Raw genomic sequence first — 12,826 nt, 5'->3', positions numbered from 1 at the left:
TACTATTTTTCCCTACGATGAGGAGCATTTTTCCCACTGGATTTTTGCTACCTAACTAGGTTTTAACGAGGCACCCACCTTGGGCTGGTCATATCCCTGATGAGGTCCCGTAGACGTTTTATTTGACTTTGCATTTCTCATGCATTTTTCCTTGGACTATGGCTTTTGTCCCTACTCGGATTTTTTCCATAGCCTTAGGGTTTTTTTAGTGAGACTTATTTCTTTATGCAAGTTCCTACCTTATTGAGAATAAGCGTTGTTCCCAGAATCAATGTCGACGAGTCGACTTCCTCAACTTCTGCATGATGCAAAATCTACCTTGAGTATTTACACACTCAAGAGGGAGTGTTATGAACTTTCCTAGTTTAAGTGTGATTGTGTAAATCCTAGATTATATTTGATTCTAATTATTCTTTCGTATATGAACTTATATTCCTTGGGAATGAAGGAATTCTTCTCCCTCTTATTACTATAAATAAAGGCACCACATAAAAGGGAATAACACATACATATTCCCCTACAATTCTACAAATACATCTCTCTTCTCTCTCTCCTTGCCGCCGGCCCTCTCCCCTTAGTTAGATAAAATAGGCTACAACAATTTTGCATAAAAAATGGGTATAAAAAAAAACTGAGTTCAAAAAGGTGTTTGGTAAACACTTAAAAACAACTTATTCTCACAGCATAGCAAAAACTGTTTTTTTTTAAAACACAACAATACTAAACCAGCCTTTATGATTCTCATAAAGATGATCCAGGAGAACCCTCATCCAATAAATTCTAGGGATGTGCTATCCACACACCCCATTTTATTTCTCACACACCCCTTGGTAATTCATGTCCGTTGATCTTCTTTAATTCATCCGATCCGACGCCCGAAAATTAAAAAGATGTGTGAGAAGTAAAATGGGGTGTGTGGATATCACACCTCTAAATTCTATTGATTAACACCCCTAAATTCTATTGATTAAGAATTGGTTACATTTGACGGTCCACATGTACAAATGTCAGTGGCATGCCAATTTTGCTCCCGGGCACCGTTGCATGACTTTGACCAAAAAAACGCTTCTATTCATTGAGATATCAAACACATCGTTTATAAATACATGTTTGCTCTTCTACACCTTCCACAAATCCACAAACTATCTTAAAAAGAATGGATACTGAACTCGGTTGCCTTCACCTTCTCTTCTACCACCTTCTATTCTCAAATCTCTCCAACATTTCATTGCACTTTTAAAAACCGTACATAAGAATTTGAGGGAACTAAATGAATTTAACTTTTCTATCGAAGATCCCTAGTTTGTTTAGTTTTCTCTAATATCTTGTCTCCGACATCTAAATAGAAAGTTTTTATTATTTCATTGTAAGTCGTACGTATTGATCTTTTACAAGTCGTATGTGAGAATTGGAGGGGACTAAACAAATTGAACTTCTTGATCGGAAATGTTTAATTTGTTTAGTTTCCTCCAATATCTTATGTCCGAATTGTAAACTGAAGGTTGCTAGTCTTTGTTTTCTATTAAAAGCCGTATATAAGAATTGGAGGGGACTAAACATATTTAACTTCTTTACTATAAGTCTTTAATTTGTTTAGTTTTCTCCAATATCTTATCTTCGATATCTAAATTAAAGTTACTAATCTCTATCCAAAAATCTTACGTGATTGCTCTTTTAAAAGAAGTAAGACTAGAAAGGGACTAAACAAATTTAACTTCTTAAGCATCTAAATCTGAAATCTCCATTTAAAAGTTGAGTCCCGAAGAATACCAAATAAATTGGCATCTCTTAGTAGCTGCAATTTGTTTGGTTTCCTCCATCATCCTATTTTGCAACTTGAACAACTTTGTGTTTAGTGTTTCTAATGTGCTTTTTTCAGTTTGTCCACTTCTTATACTTTTTTTTCTTCCTCAAACTACTTTATCTGAATCACCTTCTCTTTCTGAAAATGAATATCTTTTACTTACGAAACTTAAAAAGAAAGAAATTTTTTTTACCTCACTTGCGAGTTTCGAATTTAAAACCTCCCTTAAGAAAAATACCACCAAAACCGTTAAGTGGCATAACCGCACTCTGGATTACTTGAGCAGCACAAGAGTAATTTTGTTTTCCTTAATAATAATAAATATTAATAGAAATATGACTAATTATTGTTTTATTACACACGGCCACAATTGCCATTATATATATTAAACATGCTGGCCTAATAACAGTGCTTATTCCTCCCAAGAACAAATAAATAAATATGCTGAGAGGGGTGATGCTCAATTCGAAAACCAACCGATAACTCCTCATACAAGTTGCCTTACAATTGCTTTCTTTTCTACTGTTCGAATGAAAGAATCAACTCCGGTTCATACCTATTCACACTCGATTCCATGGCTTATACACTGCCGAAGACTTGTTTTTACGGCATCACTCATCCTCGTCGTCAAGCAATGCAAACGAGTACGGATAGAACTTGTAACCATCCCCTTCATAAAACTTGTTCTGGAATTCCACCCAGTGAAGTCGAAGAGCATGAAGGAAAGCACTGAGAGTTTCCATCAGTAGTAAAACACCGACAGTGGCGCACACAAAGACGATGAGACCCACTATGAGTATAATCCAATTGTTGAACCTGTGAGATGTACAAAAGAATATGTTTCATTTATTTCCCTTGCCGATATTCAGTAAGACTGCCTAATTAAATTCACGAATTCAAATCCTCGGTCACAACTTCTTGGGCGTAAGTAATAATCCAGATGAGCAACTGGAACAAATGGAAACGAACTCCTGCTAAAACATTCATTTGGTGCTCATTGGCCTATTCTCTACATCCCAAGAATCGACAAAGAACTTGAAATTGTGGCAAACTTTTTGACTGAGTATTAAATAAAAGCAGCATCACAAATGAGTTAAACATACCCCCAGGCAGTTAGGAGAACCTTGTCGTAGAACACACTGGACAACTCTGAATGAGCAAGACTGTACAAAAGTTCCAAAAGACAAATGCCCGACGTTAGCACTTATTGCACAAATAGACAAAAAAGGAATATCTGCAAATACAACTTATTGACCACATTCTACTCTATCATGGCTGAAAGAAAACGTGCTATTTTTTTGCAGAAACCCAAGTAACTGATAGACCAATTAATGTAACGAGGGATCTTGCCAGCCAATGTCGGTCACCAAGCAGAAAAAAAAATTGTCTTCCCCATTAACAGTGAATAAGCTGTCCACTATTAGCTTTTCTTACAAAACAATGACATGCATGGTTCAGTTTGGTAACATGTCAAAATCGACTTGTGCAAACAACCATGCGAAGCTAACAATTTACTACTGAATGCAGATTTTATTATTGCTTCAATTTTAAACTTTATGAAGCCAGAAAGTTCTTTTTTATTTCAAGACTTCCCTACATAAAATGCCAAAACTCATTGAAATCAATCAGTGCAAGCATGCACAACTGCAATAACAAATGCATACATGAACTGGCATGTGCAGACAGAAAAATCAAATACACCGAGAGCCAAGAATGACAGTTCAAGTTCTCAGAAACTACCTTAAAGCCCATAGACGAAGGTACGAAGCTGTATTTGAGACTGCTCCAAGTACAAATTCTATTGTGTGTATCATTTGATGTACGAAAACTTCACTGAACTCAAACTCCTCATGACCATGGGCATCATGGTTGGAATTCACTTGCAAGCTCTCTTCAGTATCCTCAAGTAGTGCGTAGGACTGACCTTGATGCCGCTGAAATAACATAACCATTAGAAGATGAACTTATATAAATAACAGGGAGTAGAGTAATGATTAGAAGGGCTGAGGGTGAACAGATGTCAAACATACATCTTGATGTTGCTTCTTCAAAAGAAAAGGCTTTGGAAACAGCATCCATGGTACAGCAACAAAAGCCGACAGTAATAGCACAAGCTGGTAAAAGAACAAACAAAACATGAGGAATACTCACATTTTCTTTTAACAGAAAATTTTAAAATAAGAAAAACACAGTGATAGTACCTGAACTGTTTTCTGACCATTGAAAAGCTGATTTTCACCTAGCTCGTCTGTAGGACTTAGGAACATGTATATCATTACGTGGTAGAGATCAGCTTTTGAACCGGTCCACCACTTCATAACAATGAGAACGGACAAGTAGCCAAATAGACTGTTTAAAAATATCATCTGGGGTACAAACTGGAACCTGGGAAAATGAAGCAGCTGAATGAAAACTAAGCTATAAGCAGGGTGAGACTCAGATTATAGAAACAACTAATGACGCGACTGTAGATGGAAGAAATCACAGTACATGTGAATTATTCACATCTACAGTGAATGCATTTTCTGCCTTTGGTGGTAAAAATGACACCTCCACTGAAAACCAAGATAACAAAATAAAGATTCACAACTTACCAAACATTCAAATTACTTCGAAAGAACCTGGCATTGAAATAACTTATCATAATTCCTAGGTTCATCTGGACCACGCCAATAATAATTGACATTTTCATCTTCAATGAGTTTAGGAATGGGAGCTCACTGCGGGATCCATGCCATACAGGATCCAGGCCAAATGGATAAGTCGGATGCACCTTGATCAAGCCAGCTGTAGTAGCATCTCTGCAAATGAAGTATTTCAATTAACTATAACAAACAGTCCAAAATGAGGACGCATAAGAGAAGGATATACATCTTCAAAGTCTACGCAAATACCTGCAAGAAAGATCACGGCATGCATATGCTGAGGGACCAAACAGTTCAAACGGGACAGAGAAAAACTCATTATAGATAAAACCTGTGTAGATTGAGAAAATTGCCATTAACAAAATCACGTAACGACCACCAAAGGCCATCTCCATGATGTCTCCAAGCTTCTGTAAAACCATAAAAATATATAATTAGATTCTTAGATGAAGACAAACAAAATAGGAAAAAAAACTGCTTCCCAAAGATAAGTCAAATAACCAAATGTGACTGGAAAAGGCCAAGCATCCACATACTAAGTTACTAACAGAAACTATGATCTCCATCTCCTTTGAATGTTGAGTAATTATGTGAAAAGAGGAAAGTAATCACAAAAAAATGAATTCAGGGCATGTTTACTTGCAAGGAAGCAAGGATTGGGTATCATTCCCATACCCATTGCTTCACATACCCAACAAAGTAAGTAAACATGCCATCAAAGGATAAATTATACAGAGGAAGTATCCTCAAGAAGAAGCAGAACCCCAGAATTTGCAGTTTTAAGGGAATTAAGACTTTTTATGAAGCTCGTGCAACAGACTATCAGATATTTAAAGTTCAATAAATCAAATCCTTGTAACCTAGAATAGTTCCTTACTCCTCACAACACTAGAGGTAAAGGACACAATCTGTCAGTCCTGAAATTTATTAAACAATCACAACTCCCTGACAGGATGGAAAAGGGGGAGAGGGAAAAAAACGAGGGGGAAAAATGAATGGCATGGTGAAATATCATTTGACTGCTGGTAACATACTTGGGGAAATAAGCAACATACAGTTGGGGTCTCAATGGTCATGCTTCACATTTTTCTTTAGATGAGATATAATCATAATAACATCGAACAAAAAAAGAATCAAATTGATCCACATTTTATTAATTTATTAACCTAATATATGGAACGGCCAACTTCCATAAATATGGTAAGGGAATACATCAATCTTTGATCCTATGCTTTCGTACAAAAAATTAAGTAAATGACCTACAATGCAACTAGATTATTGTTGAGACCAAGTATATCAGCATATGAAGTGATTGCAAAGCTTGGTAACAATACCTGACTGGAAAGCTTCTTTTCCCTGCCTATTAGATATAAGGTCGCAAGTAACAAACATATTCCATGTCCCCAATCACCAAACATGACAGCAAAAAGAAATGGGAATGTCACGATAGTATATACAGCAGGATTTGCTTCTTGATACTTAGCCACCCTGTAGCATTAAGACAAAACATTTTATAATCTTGTGTATATTTCTGTTGGAAACAATAAATTATCAGCACAATTTGTGATTTCAAATTCTAAGACTCAATTTTTAACAAGAAAGATTAACCACGGATAAATGGGGGCTAGATTTCTTACTACAACCACTTATTAATGTTTCATTGATTTCAAACATTGGCCTTCATTAATGGCTAAATTAGATAAAGGTCGTACCCAGTGCACAAGGCTCCCGCTTTACGCAGGGTCTGGGAGAGGTGAATGTCGGCTAGCCTTACCCCTATTTATGGAGAGGCTGCTCCATTAAAAATTAGATATTACATTAAAAATTAAATCGTTGATTTTTACCATATATTACCTGGCATAACAAGTTACTATCTAGCTCACCTGTTAATGGTAACCAAGCACCATAAATGGCAGATTAAACAACCAAAACGGAAATCAACTACATAAAGTGGATGAAAACTTTCAGTATCTACCCCAGGCACCTTACTAAGGAAATTCCAGAAATGACAGTGGTTAAGGACATAACTGACTAAATTTCTGTTCCTTTACTTCATTAAAAAAAAAATTAGCAAAATATTTATCTATTCCAATTATCTATAGAGGAGCACAGAAGAGAAGATATTGCAGTGGAACTCACCCGTATGCATCAACAATTTCTTGAAAAGAAGAAGTGAATTTGTTTGTACGGAAATAGGTAGGTGGTGCCTCCTTAGTATGCAAAACCTGGAAAATAGCTCCAACTTGTGAGTTGGAATCAAATGCTGCCCGCTGCAATGCATCCTGGATCTGCAAAGACACATTGAAACAAGGAAAGTTGATAACATATTTGACTTGTACTGTTGTACATCAGCATTCACACCTTTCAATTCAAACTGGGTATAAAATGAATCATCATACTATGGGGAAATGTCTGTAAATAAAGGATACCTGTTTTGATGCAAAAACAGGACTCCACCCTTCAGCCACAAGACATTTTTTTGTTACATCAAGGCTAAGCATGTTAAGATGGTGGTATATGGATTTCTCCTTCCTCACCTTCACAAGTACAAAGAAACGTTGTAAATAGCTTGACATTGGCAATACACTAAAACACCATATGTCTTGAGTTAGTCTTAGTCATATCTCCACATATATAATGAGTGAACTGAATATAATAATTCCAAACCTACCAAAAGGTTCCACTGCTCAAAATGCTCGCCAATAGTCTGTAACAAACGTCCCCGAAGCAACACTCCAACATCTATGGTAGTCTTTAGCTCTGAAAGTCTTCCCGAAACCTGAAGTCGAGGATTAAATATTGTCATAGTGAGGTAACAAAAACCAACATCGTCAAAATGGGATCAATGGAAATTAAGGCCCGGCAGGTAACTTCATAACATGTAGACGATCAGCACCCTAGAATATGGGCGGACTGCTAACAACTACAAAAATCAAACTTGGATTTCTACTTAAACTTGGATTTCCACCTAAGCAGGGGTTATACAAATAAATAGTTTTAAGTATGATTGATATTAACATTGGAATTACTTCATGCTGGAAAAAAAATTAAAAAAAAATAAAAAAGCACCACGAAAAAGATACTATGAACAGACAAAACTGCAAATGGCTACAGTTTCTTTTATTTGGTTACTTTTTTACTTCTACGGACATGCAATAAATGATAGAGAAGAAAAAAAGAAGCTATAAACAAAGAAAATATACATACCTCAGTAATCATCTGAGATTGTCTACTTAGGTCGTCAGGGAAAGAGTATCGATTAGCTCCAAAGGCATCACATATTTTAAGAATTTTGCTCTTTGCTCTTTCTCCAGAGTAGAATACCACAAAAACATTTTTCTCAACCTGCATACAGATCATCATTCACAGTCACAGACGAAGTGTGCAATAACAACGAAAAACCAGATGGCCAAATTAACAGTTCCATATTATAAAATAAATTATCCATTTCTCTAGTATTCATACAAGGTTTGCATAGCATTTAAGCTCATAAGTGCTTCTTCTGGAAGAAGCACATTGAGATTTTTAACAAAATCCAAGATCTTTCACAACCTATAAGCACTTCTAACATTTTTGCTAAACATTGTCATAGTGCTTTTGGTTATTTGAAAGCTCTTATAGCCATTCTTAACGAACATCCAAACAGGTCAACCTCTCCCCCACAATTCCTGCACCCCCAAGATCCTTATGGACTGTTTAGTTGAAAACAAAAGGTATAACTTTTTAACACGTAGTGGAAGAGGTGGAGGTTGTTAAATACCTAACCTATTTATTGGACTTCTTTGTTGAAACATAGTAATGATATCCAGTTTACTGTTATTCATCTTATCAGTTTTGATGGGCTTCTAGTCCATCTTTTTTTGTAACCTTAAATTATAAAGAGTAGAAGATACCTCGAGGGAAAAACAAACTTCCTCTCATCCTTCCAAGAACATAAAAATGCAGGAAATGATGTGCCAATACCTTCTTAACGAAAGGTTTAACTTTTTAGTTGAAAGCTCTTATAGCCATTCTTAACGAACATCCAAACAGGTCAACCTCTCCCCACAATTCCTGCACCCCCAAGATCCTTATGGACTGTGTAGTTGAAAACAAAAGGTATAACTTTTTAACACGTAGTGGAAGAGGTGGAGGTTGTTAAATACCTAACCTATTTATTGGACATCTTTGTTGAAACATATTAATGATATCCAGTTTACTGTTATTCATCTTATCAGTTTTGATGGGCTTCTAGTCCATCTTTTTTTGTGACCTTAAATTATAAAGAGTAAAAGATACCACGAGAGCAAAACAAACTTCCTCTCATCCTTCCAAGAACATAAAAATGCAGGAAATGATGTGCCAATACCTTCTCTCCTGAGACAGGGTCAGTCACGGGATTCTCAACAGTAGTCTGCCTCAGAAAAACGTTACCCCTAGTAGCTCGAAATAGAATCCTCTCAAATGCCAAAGACTTTTCCCTAGGAACAAGACCAGTGAGAAATCCCAACTTAACTTGCTTTGATGGATCGGTTGATGTTTCCTTCACAACAGCCAAACAAAAATAATTGGGTTCAGCAACAGGAAGAAGACTGGTTAATCAAAATACAGTAAAAATCCAAGATTGAAATCTGTACTTGCTCCAATAATAAAGGCATGTCCAGAGATTCATCACTTATATCACGGGATTCATTTTCTCTCTGCTGCAACACAGCACTGCTTTGAGCTGAGTGAAAAAACTCACCAGCCTGAAAGGAAGAGATTTTTCAGTCACATAAGAGCCCATTAAAGTAAACTAAACTTCAAAAGAGAGACATGAGACCAAATGAGAGTAAACTCTATCCAACTTCTAGTTCATTGGCAGATCAAATCGATAATTGCTTCTCTGTTAGTGATATTAGAAAACTTCCAGTGAGAATCCAAGATTCAGAACTCTCTGAACAAATTAAGTTTATACGTCACATAAGGGTAGTCTAACATATTTTACCACTTCAGCTCATTTAATGATATCATCTGCATTACTATATGTCTAATCTTATGATGCTTGCATGAACCTTTAATTTTGATAAACTAACCAGAGCTTTCGCTTACACCTATTTAAGGTAATTTGAATGGTCACTCCTGCTTGTTAGCTGAATTTCAGTTTTCAAGTCCTTTCTGTTTTATTATCTTCTAAATATTTATTTGCAAAAATGAATCCCATATCTTCTTTAAGTGCTCAGTGGCTTGAGAAATTTGGATTTTTTCCCGTCTTTATTTGGGGTATATTAGCTGCTTCCTGAGACAGTCTGAAGCCTTGTTTTGGGGTGGCATGGCAGGTTTTTAACAAGGTCAACTACAGCTCTTACGTACTAGCATTTTTTATTTATTTATTTATTTATTTTCTTTTTGTTTTTGTGGTTGTAGAGAAAAATTAGTGTTCTGAAATGAAAAACTTTGCATAACGGAGATCTCAGTTTGTGTGGTAGCTATCTGAATGAATAGAACTCCTCAAACCTCTTTTTAATCTTCATGTACAGTTTCTGTTTTCTTTGCATTTTCAGTATTATGCGCTTACAGCTCTTGTACACTGATAGAACCATCTTGGAAACTTTTGTTACTTATCAAAAAATTGTTCCAACAAGTTAGAATCTTCAAGCAACAAGGAGTTACAATATTACTAAAGATGCTTTTCATAGCTTGAACTACACAATCCATTTCTATCAATGGTTCAAAAAACAATATGGATAATTACATCCATTTTCTCCTTGTGCAAAAACAAAAGCTCATCATACTATTTTTTACCCTTTCCTTCATGATGGATTCCCATGTAAAATATTAATAAGACCTCCAACCTTAGTGTATTATCAGAGGACATTATATGATCTGATAACTAATAATGCATACTGCATGGCAATGGAGATGCTAAGATCTTTTCTGACAAAAACAAAAAAGGGTCATTACCTTTTCCAGAACAAGCTTATATTCTAAGAGTTCATTATATGAACGTTGCAACTTTTCATCATTTGAATTTATTTCAATCAGCTCTGCCTCAAGTTCACCAAGTTTTACCTAGCATACACACAAGAGTGAATTTATTAGAAAATGCAATATTAAACATCTTTAGCTATGCACCAAACACCTTATTATACCTCAAGGTCATCCACATTGACGTCAACTTGTCTTGCAGACTTTGAAGGAGGCAAATCTGCCTTTGACATTTGCTCCTTAAAGAAACGTAATTTGCGTGCCATCTCAGCACTTCTTTTAATCTTCATAGAAAAATGAAATAGTGAATTTACCAACCAAATACTCATTTGAAGACATAATATTTACGTACTTAAACAATTATCACAAGCATTGATCAGATATTCTGTATCCATCGTACAATCAAGATAGCCAGTAAAAATTACGTGACTCTTCTTTTTTTGGCAACAACCTAGAACAGTTCTCAAGGACAACTAGTCATAAAGTACAGCTCTAAATGTATGGGTCAAAATTGGAAAACCTCCAAGACATAAACTATTGGAAAGAAATTTAAACCATAGACTTTCCCTCCTTTTCCTGCTAATCCTTATAACTCAATTTTGATGAGACGGTTTTTTTTTAAGAGAAGTATCGTATCCACAACCAAACAAAATGAATAAACATGCCGTTGGTCAGCAAGCTAAGAAACATAAACACACCTGAGCAGCATATGTCCTCTGAAACGGGCTCTTGTCTGAATTGAGCTGGAAGAGTGATACATAAAAACATTAGTAACAAAATAAAACAATAAAAAAATTATGAAAGCAGCAAAACAGTGACTAGATTAAGGATGACCAACAACAGAGCTAGCATAGTGCTTCAAGATAATTGCACATGGTGCAGCATCAAGAACATCAGGTCAACCAATTTTGAACATTAGTTCTCCACAATTTTGTAAGAGTTATTGTGCGATCCTCAATATTTACCCTTAAATCTTTTCTTCATTTCAGGATGATATCGACCTTTTTACAGTTCACCTTCAACTTCAGTTCTTTAATTTTAAATAGAACATTGTACATTCTGGAATAGAAATTATGAAATAACTTGCTTCTTGTTTCCATACATATAATTTGCCTATAGCTTTAGACGAAAGAGATCTGAATAAATCTCAACTCACCAACACAATCATAACTTTTACTGATCAATCCCTCAATAGAGAGCTACCATGTTCACCACCCACCCGTACACTACACTACCACTCTATGGTGAGCAAAACAATACCAAAAGTTTCGACCCGCTGCTTTTGGTTGCTCCCGCTACTTACATCTTTCTTATTTGATTTATGACTCGTGACTTGTGTTAGTCTGCTATTTGAAGCTCTTTAGCTATCTTTAGCAAACAACATGTCCATTTTAATGGCGATACAAATTTCCAAGACACCAAAATCTGACAGTGCCATGATCGCGTATTAGGCGCTCGCGAAGCTAATTGCTCGGATGAATTGCCTTTTTTCGGGAGACCAAATTATGTAATTGGTAATGAACCAATCGATCACCACCTCAAATTGCAGATTAATTGAGCTCCTTAAAATCTAAAGAATCAGACACCACTCACTAACCAGGCAATTCAATCTCATACGTAAAAAATAAATAAATAAAAACCCCAAATTCACAAAAGAAACACACTTGCGCAAATCGAATCCAAACCAATTAAGAATTCCAATCGGAAACAGTGCCAAGTTAGGGTTTTACTGTTTCTCCGCAGCAAAAAAACCAATCGAAAAAAAGAAGAAACCATAATTGAAACAGAAAAATGGGAATCAGCGAGAGAGAGAGAGAGAGAGAGAGAGAGAGAGAGAGAGAGTAAAAGGCGTACGTCTTTGAACTGGAGGAGGCCGAGGTCGCCGAGATAAGAGACGGTGAGGTGAGCAGACTCGATGGGGATGATGATCTGGACGAGCTGCATGGGCTCCGACCTGAACAGATCCATCGGAGGACAGCATTCTCCCATTCTCTCTCTCTCCCGACGGTGTGTTCTGTGTCTGTGTCTGTGTATAGGTGTAAACGTGTGACAGCAGACAGTCGGAAAAACAGAGAGAGAGAGATGGAAGAGAAAAATAATAATTCACTTTGCTGATTGCTTTGGTCTCTCTCTCTCTCTCTCTCCCCTTCGCGCTGCGCCACGTCACCAGGTCCCCGCTCCCTCTTTGTAACTTTTACTGTTGGGGAGGGTTTTGTAGGAAGTTTCTTGAGCTTTTGCACTTTTTGTCGCTTTCTAATTTTTTTTTTTTTGAACAATAGGTTTTTGTATATTAGATATTAAATTAGTCACCGATGATATTTAAATCTACACGGTTATGCAAGGGCTCAACACCTTTTAGCTGCTATGGTAAAGAGCCACTTGCGTCGCTTTCCAGTACTTATTTGGCTTGTTATATTAACATCTTAGACCG

At 36.2% G+C, this 12,826-nt stretch overlaps 1 protein-coding gene across 1 annotated transcript; it reads right to left on the bottom strand.

The window, feature by feature from the left end:
• Window positions 1–2,101: 2,101 nt before the first annotated feature.
• LOC126624739 (V-type proton ATPase subunit a3-like) lies at window positions 2,102–12,556 on the bottom strand. The gene is made up of 18 exons (XM_050293844.1): window positions 12,250–12,556; window positions 11,094–11,138; window positions 10,560–10,679; window positions 10,372–10,479; window positions 9,066–9,176; window positions 8,798–8,971; window positions 7,657–7,794; window positions 7,121–7,228; window positions 6,879–6,986; window positions 6,589–6,737; window positions 5,784–5,937; window positions 4,699–4,859; window positions 4,399–4,605; window positions 4,006–4,189; window positions 3,835–3,918; window positions 3,545–3,738; window positions 2,908–2,967; window positions 2,102–2,620 (listed from the first exon to the last, which is right to left on the bottom strand). Exons 1-18 carry the CDS (start codon window positions 12,382–12,384, stop codon window positions 2,416–2,418), a joined length of 2,445 nt encoding a protein of 814 aa, XP_050149801.1. The 5' UTR covers window positions 12,385–12,556; the 3' UTR covers window positions 2,102–2,415.
• Window positions 12,557–12,826: the final 270 nt, after the last annotated feature.

The sequence above is a fragment of the Malus sylvestris genome, chromosome 5, assembly GCF_916048215.2.
Source record: "Malus sylvestris chromosome 5, drMalSylv7.2, whole genome shotgun sequence".
NCBI classification, from domain to species: Eukaryota; Viridiplantae; Streptophyta; class Magnoliopsida; order Rosales; family Rosaceae; genus Malus; species Malus sylvestris.
The sequence above is the reverse complement of the archived record's forward strand: the minus strand, read 5'-3'. Positions and strand labels throughout refer to the sequence as shown.